The sequence below is a fragment of the Cebus imitator genome, unplaced genomic scaffold (genome assembly GCF_001604975.1).
Source record: "Cebus imitator isolate Cc_AM_T3 unplaced genomic scaffold, Cebus_imitator-1.0 Scaffold241, whole genome shotgun sequence".
Classification (NCBI taxonomy): Eukaryota; Metazoa; Chordata; class Mammalia; order Primates; family Cebidae; genus Cebus; species Cebus imitator.
In genome coordinates this window covers 1,080,133-1,094,145 of record NW_016107556.1, presented here as the reverse complement: position 1 = coordinate 1,094,145, position 14,013 = coordinate 1,080,133, and the positions used below count along the sequence as shown (strand labels likewise).

Genomic DNA, 14,013 nt, shown 5'->3' with positions numbered 1-14,013 from the left:
CAATTTTGCTATGTTGCCCAGGCTGGAGTACATTGGTGCAATCTCAGCTCACTGCAACCTCCGCTTCCCAGTTCAAGTGATTATCCTGCCTCAGCCTCCTGAGTAGCTGGTATTACAGGCACGCACCACCACTCCCAGCAAATTTTTGTATTTTTAGTAGAGACGGGATTTCACCACATTGACCAGGCTTTTCTCAAACTCCTTACTTCAGGTAACCTGCCCACCTCAACCTCCCAAAGTGCTGGGATTACAGGCATGAGCTACTGTGTCTGGCCAAATGGTTTTATTTTCAATGGAAATATTATCCTTTTGGCATTAGAAGCACATCTTATTTTTTTATATATAGATAAAATTGTAAAGTGTGATTGATGGAACTATTTGTTTGGTTGACATTGTAATTTAAGAATGGAGATATAAATCTTTTTTATAAATAAAGATGGGATTCTACCCATCTTTTGGTCAGGCTGGTCTTGAACTCCCAACCTCAGGTAATCCGCCTGCCTTGGCCTCCAAAGTGCATAGATTACAGGCGTGAGCCACCACGCCCAGCCAGGAGATATAAATCTAATGAAGAATTCATCACATGATCCCCCAACTTGTGTTTCCCCACCCTCATCTCCACTTTTTCAGATAAGTAAGCCCACAGTTGGAAATGATTTAAAAACTCAGAAGATGGGGCAGCTCAAAGAGTGGTTGCCTAATATACAAGACCTAGCAGGAAATGATCAGGAAGACATTAGGCGTGCAGATAAGAACAACTCTGATGATAATCAGCTGGTTTCACAAGATTCTAGTGCCAAGCAAAGTGGTAAGATAATTGTGTTTTATTGTTGTTATTCCACTGGTTATTCCTTGTTTACGTCCCCTGTAGCTTGCTAGTTGAAGAAAAGTTAAAAGTATGTTAATAGATTTTTTTATTTTACCCAACTTTGTCATTGACTTAATAGGTGAGCATCTGGAAAAAGAACTGGGTATAAGATCCTCAAAGCCACCTGTAGCAAAAGTCAGATATGGTTTGGACTTAAACCAGCATGAACTTAGTGCTATACAAGAAGCAGAGTCACCAGCAAGTGGCAGAACTTCTATACTAGGTAAATAGGTGGTTTGATAAAACAATAATTTTAAATAATTTGCCAGTTTTCTCCTTTTTTCCTTTTTTTTTCTTTGAGATGGAGTCTCGCTCTGTTGCCCAGACTGGAATGTAATGGCGTGATCTCACCTCACTGCAACTTCCGCCTTTTTGGTTCAAGTGATTCTCCTGTCTTAACCTTCCAAATAGCTGGGATTGAAGATGTCCACCACCACACACAGCTAATTTTTGTTTTTTTAGTAGAGACAGGGTTTCACCATGTTGGCCAGGCTGGTCTTGAACTCCTGACTTCAGGTCATCTGTCCTCCTCAGCCTCCGAAAGTGCTGGGATTACAGGCTTGAGCCACCGTACCTGGCCTACATTTTTTCAGAGTGCTAAATGTTTTTTGTTAAGTTATAGCAGGAAAGGAAGATGGAAAGAAAAGGAAAAAGAAACCTAGACTGACTTTCATGAAAAGGAAAAAATGGTTTTTGTAAACCGTATTTAAAAGTCGGACTTAAATGTGGCATTGGTAATAACTATGACTATGTAGTTTCTTTATCTTGTATATGGCGAAACCAATTTATTGTAGACAAAAATTGTTTTGATTTTCCATGTTCTGACACTGTTATTCCCTCTTCTTCCTTTAATGTCTATCTTCTAAATGTGTTTCTTTAGGATACACTCAGGTTTTTTTCTCTTTCCCTTTGTCACCTTCTATTTTCCTACCTTTACTGCTCTTTTCTTATATTTTTGTAGGATTATTATGCTTATATCCTGGCTTTATGGTCAGTATCAACAGATGTGTTTCTTTACTGTACTACTTTCTACATCCAGGTGTCAGGAAAAAAAGAAAAAAACACCCATCCCTTCAATTTTTAATAAAAAGTCTTATGTGAATTTCATAATTATTTTTAGAATTCAGATTCACAAAATAATTTTCTCAATCAAATTTATCAAAATAAATTATTTTTTAAAGGGGAAAATTAGCTTTGTCAATAGAAAGGTACATAGAAGTTATATCTTCATTAGTATAGTAGTTGAACAAAAAAGTTGTATTGTTAATATTGTTTTGTTCTTTAGCTATAAAATACTGTACCTGTGTTTCCGAGCATTTGAAATAATTAAGGGAGGCATGCCAGGTGCAGTAACTCATACCGGTAATCCCAGCACTTTGAGAGGCTGAGATGAGAGGATCGAGACCAGCCTCGATGAAACCCCATCTGGTGGCACTTACCTGTAGTCCCAGCTAGTCCCAGCTACTTGGGAGACTGAGGTGGGAGGATCACTTGAGCCCAGGAGGTTGAGGCTGCAGTGAGCTGTGGTCATACCAGTGCACTCCAACATGGGCAACAGAGCAAGACTGTGTCTTAAAAAAAAAATTACAGGAATGCAAACGATTTAGAAAAATTTTTTAAATGAAAGAATTAAAGAAGGTAGAAATATCCCCTTTATTACTAGGCTTTGGAAGCTGTTCTCCTGTCGCACTATTCAACAAATCACAACTGATAAGGAATTGATTAATACTTTCCCTAATTCAGAATGAGCATTGGGAAATTCTCATCATTGGTTCCTGTAATTTAATGAATCATGTTTGAGATTGCAAGAATGTCACTTTGTCTGAAAGGGAAATCCGTATATTCACTTACCTTCACCTCTTTAGCCTTTAGCCTTCTTTTTTCAGTGAATAGTACCCAGATGTCAAGTTTTGGCCCTTCCCTTATCATTACTTCCCTAATACCAAAGAAGTCACCAAATCTTCTACTTTTTGAACTCCTGAATATATCTACATCTTTCCATTCCCAATACCATTTATTTAATTTAGGCTATTGTTTTTTTTCTTGGATAGTTGCTACAACTCCCATTGTCTCCCAATTTCCAGTCTTGCTTACTGCAGTCCATTTTTCAGTGGTGTATTCAGAGTAATCTCCCTCTGTTTCTCCCTGTTTAAAACTCTGCAATCGTTTAAGTCTAAGAATAAGTCTAAATAAGTCAAAATCCCTAGGTAGGTGAACTAAAATCCCTACCAAAACCTCTGGTAGGTGAACTACCAGGCCTTCATGATCTTTCTCTTCCTCCCTTCAAGACTTAGTGTCATTTGTTTAGTAAACTCTTTTAAGTTTCCGTCTCATGAAGTCTTGGGAGTTCTCATCGTAGCCTTTAGCATAGTTCTTAGGGTAATACTTTTTTTCATCACATTACATGCAAGTAATTTAAAAAGGGAAATAGTGCTCAAAGGTGTAACACGAAACAGCAGTGCTTCCTGCCCCCCTACAACACCCTTTAATACCACTCACTGGAGACAGTTACTTTTCAAGTCTTTTTAAGTATTTCTTCTTGTATTTACTTCCCTAGTTGCAGTGTGTTTAAGCAAAAAGTAAGCTAAATTGTCATCATGGTAATACGTAGATCTTTTTCGCTGCTGAGTCCATTAGTATTTTATGTGATTATATTTTCTTTGTGAAAACCTTTTTTGTGTGTAGTAAATTATTTTCTTTATTTCATTTGCTTAAAGTTTTTTAAAGTGTCTGTCTTCTTTCTACTACTTAAGTTAAATACCTCTAAATATAGTTTTCCAGGTAGTTTGCACTATTTTCTCTTTTTGTGGAACACCTTTTAGTTGGAAGTTGTATGGACCATGCTATGCATTTTAACAAGGGTGTCATTTCCCGCAAGGGGTTAAAAATTGATTCTTGGGGAGGTGAAAAAACCTATTTGTATGTACAAAGCACCAATATACATAAACAGATATATAGTGTATTTGTGGTTATTAAAACTGAATGCAGGTAGGGGCAATTTGAAAAGTCTAAAACGACTCCTTAAGGGATGATTAAAATAATGTTGAGAAATACTGATCTACATTAATCTTCCAGTTTTTTCTTCTCTTCCTTATAGTTCATTTCTTTTTCTTTTGGTTTTGTGTTCTGGACAAATTTTCTTAACTGTGTCTTCTAACTCTTCTTTTGAACTTTAGATTGTCAGATTGTAGTTTCTAAAAGGTTACTCTTTTTCTCTGATTATTTTCCTTTTTTTATAGCATCCTGCTATTGTTTCATGGATGCAGAATATTATCTACTTTAAATATTTATAGTGGGTTTTTTTGTTTGGGTTTTTGTATTTTCTATTTGAGTTCTTTTGTTTGGTTTTTTGTTATCTCTGTCTTATACTTTAGAACCTTTCTTCTATCTTCCTATTTGAACAGGATGCTAACAGGCCAGTTGGAGGTTCTGTGGAAGTGAGGGGCCTTATGTGCTGTTGGACATTATTGGAAAAAGTATGGCTTTGTAGTGAGGACTATCACCCTAGTATCTTTAGTTTGAATCCTTGAAGTGAGCTTACTAGCTTCTCTAAAGAAATACCTTCTAAGCTTTATATAAGCCTGGCTGTTGATATTATGGAGCCAGACCTAGGAGATCTGGATTGAGGATGCAGCCTTTGTTTTAGTACCCTCTGATTTCCTTATGGTATTCTGTTACCCCTTCCACTCTTGCCTCCTTTCTGTGCCTGATCTCCTGGAATCCAGAGTATATCAGATTCACTTTCTCCAGAGAATAAACCTTTAATCTCTTTGGGAAATGATGTTGATAGACAGGGATCTCAGGAGAGGGAGGTAACTCTTCCAAGTACATAGTCTTAGATATTCTGTTTTTAGTTTCCTGCTGCATGTATTCCTTTTGTAGTGCCGGCACCCTTAGTTACCAAGTTCTTCTTGGATGCTTTCTCAAAATATAACCTTCAAAGAGGTGGACAAATCATGTTTGTTTCAGTGGTTTGTCACTGTAATAATCACACCCATGTAAACACCACCAGGTCAAGAAGTGGCACGTTAGAGAACCCAGTAAACACTTCTCTTGTACCTTCCCAATTATTGTCCCCTGTCTTCTAAACCATATCTTGGTTTATACCACAAATTGTGGTTATTTTTGAACTTTATATAGAAATTTTGAATGCATGTTATAATGACTGGTAAGTTCTCCAGGAATTTTATTTTTGTGGTTAGTCAGTACAGAGGCATAATCTGATATGGGGAGGTAGCAGCATCATTAAAAAGTTAGACCAGGCTTGGTGGCTCACACCTGTAATTCCAGCACTTTGGGAGGTCAAGGCAGGTGTATCACAAGGTCAGGAGATCGAGACCGTCCTGTCCAACACGGTGAAACACCATCTCTACTAAAAGTACAAAAATTAGCTGGACATGGTGGCACATGCCTGTAATCCCAGCTACTCGGGAGGCTGAGGCAGGAGAATCACTTGAACGAGGGAGTAGGAGGTTGCAATGAGCTGAGATCACACTATTGCACTCCAGTCTGGTAACAGAGTGAGACTCCATCTCAAAAAAGAAAAAAAACTTAGTAAGATTAAATACAAATAAAGTAAAAGCTTGACTGTGAAAGATAGGTTATTATTATTTTCTTGCTATATATACATTAAGTCTTTAAGAGTTTAGATTTCTACCCATAATCTAAATTGCCATTTTAGTTTTAGCTATTAATAGTTCCAGAAACTGAAGTGGAAATCTTTTTTCCATTTTTCCCCGTAGGTAAACCGGGTGTTTATCAAGAAAGAGACCCTTTGAGAGTCTCAATAAGCCGAGAACAAAATTTCTTTGCGAGCCCAATGGCCTGTGATCCATTTGGCTGTCTTCAACCGGTTGGCGAGAATGTCTGTGGCGATGACCATGATGAAGCAGGTGAGAAATAAATGGAAAGTGGAATTGTATGCACAAGGGTATGTGGACAAAAGATATTTATTGCTTTGTTATTTGTAATGGTGAAAAATGGTAAATAACCTTAATTATTGCTGTTAATGGCATCTTTATGATGCACCCATACTGTGTTGTTCTATGCAGTTGTTAAATGAGTAATTTTGCTTTTAAATTGTTTTATTAAATAAATACCAGTAAGAAGTTTATCAAGACCTAATTTTTATACAGTTGGCAGCATGTATAAATTTATGTTTAAGCCTATTTGTAACAATCCATATCTAATTAAATAGTGTTAAATATTTTAGAAGTTCCATCTGTGGGCATTCTAAATAAGCAGTTTTATGTTTATTTTTAAATATTTGGAAATAAAGATAATTACAAGGAGAAATCTTTAAATCACTTCATCCCAACACCGAAAGACAGCCAATGTTAATCTTCTCACTTCTGAATTTATGTATATATATATATATATATATATATGGCACAAGATATTTTATATGTAATCTTCTGTACTGATCCTACAAAGCATAGTTGTAGTACTTGTTCATTAGTTGTAAGGCATCTTTTAAGAAGTTACATTTTCTAGCCAGATTTATTTTTATTTTAGCTGTATGTCTACGTAGATAATTGATAACTTGTATCTATAGTTGAGTGGAATGAGAGATGAAAGAAAGATATTCTTTTGAGGGTTTATAAAAAAGATTGACTTTAACATCTGTTTAAATTGTGGATTAAAATAACTTGTAAAGGGTATAATTTTCAGTTAACCATAATTTTTGACTTTTTAAAATAAAACAGATTGTTTTTTTGTTTCAGTTTTTAATTTTTGTGGGTACATAGTAGGTACATATGTTTATGGGTATATGGGACAGTTTGATACAGGTATACAATGTGTAATATTCACATCATGGTAAATGGGGTATTCATCACCTCAAGCATTCATAGTTTTTTACAAACAATTCAATTATAGTTTTATAGTTTTAGTTACTGCAAAATGCACAATGAAGTTATTCACTCTACTCACCCTGTTGTGCTATCAAATACTATAATCTATTCTATCTAACAGCTTGTTTCCATAAACCATCCCCACTGCCCCCACGACCCCCGACTAAGCATTCCAGCCTCTAATAACCATCGTTCTACTTGAGTTCAGTTGTCTTAATTTTGAGTTCCCACAAATAAGTGAAAATATGTGAAGTTTCTGTGCCTGGCTTATTTCACTTAACATAATAACCTCCACTTCCATCCAAGTTATTGCAAACGACATGATCTTGTTCCTTTTTATGCTGAATAGTACTCCATTGTGATATATGCCACATTTTCTTTATCCATTTGTTTGTTGATGGACACAGGTTGCTTCCAGATCTTGGCTATTGTGAACAGTGCTGTAGTCCACATGGGAGTGTAGATATCTCCTCACTCCCTTTCTTTTGGAAATATACCTAGCAGCAGGATTGCTGGATTATATGGTAGCAATATTTTTACTTTGAGGAACCTCCAAACTGTTCTTCATGGTGGTTGTACTAATTTACATTACCACCAACGGTGTTCCCTCTCAACACATCTTTGCAAAACCTTTCTTGGATAAAAGCCATTTTAACTGGACTGGGAGGATATCTCAAAGTAGCTTTGATTTGCATTTCTCTAGTGATCAGTGGTGTTGAGCACCTTTTCATATGCCTGTTTGCCATTTGTATTTCTTCTTCTGAGAAATACCTGGATTTTTTGCCCATTTTAAAAATCAGATAATTAGGTTATTTTCTACAGAGTTGTTTGAGCTCCTTATGTAGTCTGGTTATGAATCCCTTGTCAGATGGGTGGTTTACAAATATTTTCTCCCATCCTATGGGTTGTCTCTTCGCTTTGTTGATTGTTTCCTTTGCTGTGCAGAAGCTTTTAAATTTGATGTGATTCCATTTGTCCATTTTCACTTTGGTTTCCTATGCTTATGGGGTATCATTCAAGAAATCTTTGCCCAGACCAATGACCTGGAGTTTTCCCAATGTTTTCTTTTAGTAGTTTCATAGTTTGTGGTCTTAGATTTAGGTCTTTAATCCATTTTGGTTTGATTCTTGCATATGGTAAGAGATAGAGGTCTAGTTTCATTCTTCTGTATATGGATATCCAGCTTTCCCAGCACCATTTACTGAAAAGACTCTTTTCCACTATGTATGTTCTTGGCACCTTTCTCAAAACTGAGTACACAGTCAATGTATGAAATTGTTCCTGGGTTCTCTATTCTTTTCCATTGGTTTGTGTGTCTGTTTTTACACTAGTACCATTCTACTTTGATTACTACAGCTCTGTAGTATAATTTGAAGTTAGGTAGATTCCTCCACTTTTGTTCTTTTTGCTCAGGATAGCTTCGGCTATTCTGGGTCTTTTGTGGTTCCATATAAATTGTAAGATTTTTTTTCTATTTCTGTGAAGAATGTCATTGGGATTTTGATAGTGATTGCATTGAATCCATAGATTGCTTTGGGTAGTATGGACATTTTAATACTGTTGAGATTTTTCTAATCCAGGAACATGGAATATCTTTCCATTTTTTGTGTGTCCTCTTTAATTTCTTTGCATCAACCTTTTATAGTTTTTGTTGTAGAAATTTTTCACTTCTTTGGTTAATTCCTATTTAATTTGCTTTGTAGCTAATTGTAAATGGGATTACTTTCTTGATTTCTTTTTCCAATCATTTGCTATTGGCATATAGAAATGGTACTGATTTTCATATGTTGATTTTGTATCCTGCAACTATACTGAATTTATGAGTTCTAATAGTTTTCTTGTGGAGTCTTTAGGTTTTTTCCAGATATGATATAAACTCATATCATCTGCAAACAAGGATAATTTGATTTCTTCCTTTCCAACTTGAATGCCCTTTATTTCCTTCTCTTGTGTGATTGCCCTAGCTAGGACTTCCAGTACCGATAATATGTTGAGTAACAGTGGTGAAAGTGAGCATTCTTGTGTTTCAGATCTTAGCGGAAAGACTTTCAAGTTTTCCCCCATTTGGTATGATACTGGCTATGGGTCTTTCATATATGGTTCTTATTGTGTTGAGATATTTCCTTCTGTACCGAGTTTTTTAAGGGTTTTATCATGAAGCAATGTTGAATTTTATCAAATGCTTTTACAGCAACAGTTGAAATGATTAGATGGTTTTTGTCTTTCATTCTGTTGATATCACATTGTTTGTTTTGCATACGTTGAACTATCCTTGCATCCCTGGGATAAATTCCACTTGGTCAGACTGAACGATCTTTTTAATGTGTTGTTGAATTCGATTTGCTAGTATTTTATTGAAGATTTTTGCATCAGTATTCATCAGAGATACTGGCTTGTAAATTTTCTTTTACTGCGTCTTTGTCTGGTTTTGGGATTAGGGCAATATTGGCCTTGTGGAATGAGTTTGGAAGTACTCCCTTCTCTTCTGTTTTTCAGAATAGTACGAGTGGGATTGATATTAGTTTGTCTAATATCAATCCCACTGTATCACTGTAGTTATTGCAGGCTCATAGAGGTACTGCCTTGGTGGTCTTGGATAAGATCAGGAGAATTTTCAGGACTACCAAGCAGAGACTCTTATTCTTTACCTTCCTGTCTCCCAAACAAATAGAGCTTCTTTCTCTCTCTGTGCTTAGCTGGGGGAGGGGTGACACAAGCACCACTGTGGCCATCATCTCTGGGACTGTGCTGGGCCAGACCTGAGCCAGCACAGTACTGGGTCTTGCCCAAGGCCAGCTGTAACCACTACCTGGCTCCCACCTTTGTTCATTCAAGCCCCTACAGCTCTACAGTCAGCAGGGGGTGAAGCCAGTCGTCCCTTTAGAGTGGCACTTGGCCCTGGGTAAATCCAGAGATGTTGTCCAGGAGCCAGAGCCTAGAATCGGAATCTTTAGAACTCTACCTGGTACTCTATTTGGCTAAGTTGGCACCAAAACCACGAAGTTCTTTCCACTTACCTAGGCAAAGGAATCTCTCCCCTTGTCTACCACCACCACGGGCCTATGGAGAGTACTGTCATAGTACCACTGATAATCACTTAAGGCCCAGCGGTTCTTCAGTTACCTTTTGGTGAATGCTGCCAGGCGTGGTACTCTTCCTTCAGGGCAGTGGGCTTCCTCCTCCTCTCTGACCCAGGGTAGATCCAGAGATGCCATCCAAAAGCCTAGGCCTGGAATCGGGGACCCCAAGATCCCACTTGGTGCTATTCCCCACTGTGGCCAAGCTGGTACCTAAGCTGCAAGGCAAAGTCCCCTTTGTTCTTTCCTCTGCTTTTCTCAAGCAGGAGTCTCTTCTCATAGCCACCACAGCTGTGAATATGCTGGGTCACACATGAAGCCATGAAGCCAGCATGTCTCAGAGCCTCACCCAAGGCCCATGTCATATACTACCTGGCTACCACTGCTAGGACCCAAGGGCTCTTTAGTCAGCAGGTGATGAATCCTGCCAGGACTGGGTCTTTCCCTTCAAGGTAGCAGGTTCCCTTCTAGCTCACGGTGTGTCTATAAATGTCATCTAACAGCTAGGTCCTAGTATGGGGACCTCACAGATCTGCCCAGTGCCTTATTCTGTAACTGAGTGGATATTCAAGTTGCAGAACACAGTCCTCTTTATTCTTCCCTCTTCTCTCCTCAAGCAGAAGGAAGGGGTCTCTTTTTAGAACTGTAAGCTGTGCTGCCTGGGGTTAGGGGAGGAGTGACACAAGCACTCCCTTCGCTACCCTAGCTGGTTTTCACTAGGTCATGTTACCCGCCAAGTCTACAAGCTCTGAGCCCAGCACACACTAGGACTTGCCTAGGAGTTACAGTCTTTGTGGCCTAAATAGCCCTTCAAGTTTATTTAGGACTCCAGAGCACTAAATTTAGCCCACAATGGCAAGACTTGCCAGAACTCAGCTTCCAATTGCCAGGGTGGGCACTTCCCCTCTGACTGGGGCTGGTCTTAATGCTCCCGCCATGGTCATTGGCTGAGTTCTGCCTGGTGCTGGCCAAACTGAGTTCCAATGCCAAGTCCCAAAAGGGCTGTGCTCTCCTTCCCCAGGCATACAGATTCTCTCTCTGCACCATGTGGCCACTGCCTAAAGATGAGGGAAGGGTGGTATTGGCATTTCAAGACTGTCTTTGCTGTCCTCTTCAGTGCCGTTGTCAGTGATAAGAAGTTAAAACCAGGTACTGTGATTGCTCCCCTGATTTTTGGTTCTTATGAAGGTACTTTTTTGTTTAGATAGTTGCCAAGTTTGAAATTCTTATGGCGAGGACAGTCGGTAGAAGCTTGTATTTGTCTGTCTTGCTCCACCTCCCCACTACATCATTCTTTATTATTTACACAATGGATATTTGTTTTCTTTTTATTCTACTTGTTGATATTCTCCAGCTAAAGACTATGAGGAATACACCTATAGTTGAACAAAGCTGAGTGTCTCACCTGCTGCAGGGTGGGGGAATGCTTACCATGGGCAACCTTGAGGCATCTCAGTAAATGCCTATTTAGAAAGTACTTAAAGGATTTGGGCTTGTTTTAGGGGATTGGAAGAAAGGTTCAAGGAAACAGAGCTTTGGTTATTAGTACTGGATGTTGTCAGGAAGCAGGAGTAATTCTGTTTCAGTACCTGAAAAGTTCTCATCTAGGAGGTGGTATGAATGGAGTGAAGCTAAAGTTGCAACTGGTAATAAAACAGGAGTAGTCACTCCTGCTAGCCAGGATGAGGGAATGCTTGGCCATTCTTGTGGTTTAGACAATATTCATGGTTTTGTCTGTGCACAGTAGTGGTTACAAGGTATCTCATTTTTTTTTATCATGGTCACAGAATGGCCTTTTCTGATATTGGCATTCCATGGAATTGTTGATGTTTAACAGAACACCAGGACTGACCTGATAGTGCCGGGTCAGCTCCTGGATACCAGCTTTCTCAGAATCATTCCCAGATTCAGATTGTTTAAATTTTATTTTATTCTATTTTGAGACAGGGTCTTGCTCTATCACCTCAGCTATGCAATAGTGCAACCACAGCTCATTGCAGCCTTGACCTCCCAGGCTTAGTTGATCCTTCCACCTTAGCCGCCCTAGTAGCTAGTACTACAGGCATACACTACCCTGCCTTGCTAATTTTTAAATTTTTTTGTAGAAACAGGGTCTTACTATGTTGTCCAGGCTGGTCTTGAACTCCTGGGCTTGAGCAATCCTCTTACCTTGGCTTCCCAAAGTGTTGGGATTTTAGGTGTGAGCCACCACACCTGGCCCAGATTGTTTCTATTTTAGAAAGGTCTGTTTTGTTACAACTACTCCATTGTTTCTGTGGAACACCTTGATTTAACAGATTTTTAAGATGGCGTCACTAACTGCAAGCTTTGTACTCTTCGCCTCTGTAGAAAAACAGGAAAAGGTGCCTTCCTGCATGGTATGAAAAGATAACAGTAAGGTGTTACTTTCATGGTGTCAGTTCCCTTTTTTAGGAACTGTTGTCAGTGAACCACATCCCAAATGATGAGGACAGTTATTTCTCTTCCAACTTTCAGGGACCTATCCATGGAATTTTTCAGCATCTTCAAGGATTCTGATCTTGCTCCTTTCCCTCACTTTTATTTTCACTTCTTAGTACTACCCAAATGCTGCCTCCTTCGTTCATACCTCCGCTGAGGGAGTCTTCTAGGTATATTACAGGTAACAGTAAATAATTGTAATTATTATTATTGAATTGAACAACCCAGATTAATTTCTCCTTTCCCAATTAGCTTTTAAATGAGCTGCTTAAGAGTAGAAGAAAAAATAAAAACTCACTACAGAATTTCACCAGCCACCCTGGGTGATAGAGCAAGACCTTGACATGTAAAAATTATATTGTATTTAAAGACAAATATTCGGTATTAGATTTGTTTCGTTTTCTGATTTTTTTTTTTTAGACACCATTTCTCACACTGTTACCCAGGCTGGAGTGCGGTGGTGCCATCATAGCTCACCCAAAATCCTGGGCTCAAGCCATCCACCTACCTCAGCCTCCCAGGTAGCTAAGACTACAGGAGTGTGCCACCATGCCCAGCTAATTTTTAAAATTTTTTGTAGAGATGAGGTCTTGCTAGGTTGCACAGACTGGTCTGAAACTACTGGCCTTATTTGGCAATCCTCCCACCTCAACACCTTTAATGTGTATACCTTTAATATAAAGATTATGAAACAGAGTTTCGTTTATATTCAGTGAAGCAGTTTTAATTATATTTTTCAGAGCCACAGACTACAATATGCCTTGGTGAGTTTTCTCAAACAAGTGTCGGTCACTTGGAATAAGAAGGAAAATAAGCTCAAAATACATGAGTTTTTAATATGAGAAAGAAAGTATAATATATATAATTAGGAATGATAATTCATCATAAAAGTAATATATGCTCATTGTGAATTTAGAAAGCTGTTAAAAAAAACAAACAAAGAAAAACCTGGGCAATAGTGGCTTATGCCCGTAATCCCAGCTACTCAGGAGGCTAAAGGCAGGAGGATCACTTGAGCCTAGCAGTTCACGACCAGACTGGGAAACATAGCGAGACTCTGTCTCTAAAAAAATGAAATAATGGTATTAAAAGTAACAGTACAAGTAAAAATAACTCCTTGTGCAACCATTCATAAACAACCACTGGCTACATTTTGGTCTGCTTTTTTTTTTGAGACAGGATCTGGCTCTGTTGTAGAGGCTGCAGTGGTGTGTTCTCAGCTCACTACAACCTCCGCCTCCCAGGCACAAGCCATCGTCCCACGTCAGTCTCCTGAGTAGCTGGGACTACAGGGGCCTACCGCTGTGCCAGGCTAACTTCGTACTTTTTTAAGAGATGAGGTTTCACCATGTTGCCCAGGCTGGTCTCAAGCTCCTGAACTCAAGTGATCTGCCTGCCTTGGCCTCCCAAAGTGCTGGGATTACAGGTATAAGCCACCATGCCTGGTCCTGGTATTTTCATTATTGTCTCTTTTATATGCACTTTTTTCTCATCTTTGAGATCATACGGTGTTTATGATTTAATATTCTTGCTTATCCACTTAAAATAGTGATGGTCGGGTGCAGTGGCTCACACCTATAATCCCAGCACTTTGGGAGGCCGAGGCGAGTGGATCATGAGGTTAGGAGTTCAAAACCAGCCTGGCCAACAAGGTGAAACCCCATCTCTACTAAAAATACAAAAAATTAGCCAGGCATGGTCGAGCACACCTGTAATCCTAGCTACTCTGGAGGCTGAGGCAGGAGAATCACTTGAA

At 38.8% G+C, this 14,013-nt stretch overlaps 1 protein-coding gene across 1 annotated transcript in view; it reads left to right on the top strand.

The window, feature by feature from the left end:
• CEP295 (centrosomal protein 295) overlaps nt 1-14,013 on the top strand; it is a 60,020-nt gene that overhangs the window by 36,601 nt on the left and 9,406 nt on the right. Inside the window, 3 exon segments of the mRNA XM_017498420.2 lie at nt 631-808; nt 948-1,091; nt 5,611-5,760. Coding sequence (XP_017353909.1) covers nt 631-808; nt 948-1,091; nt 5,611-5,760 — 472 coding nt within the window.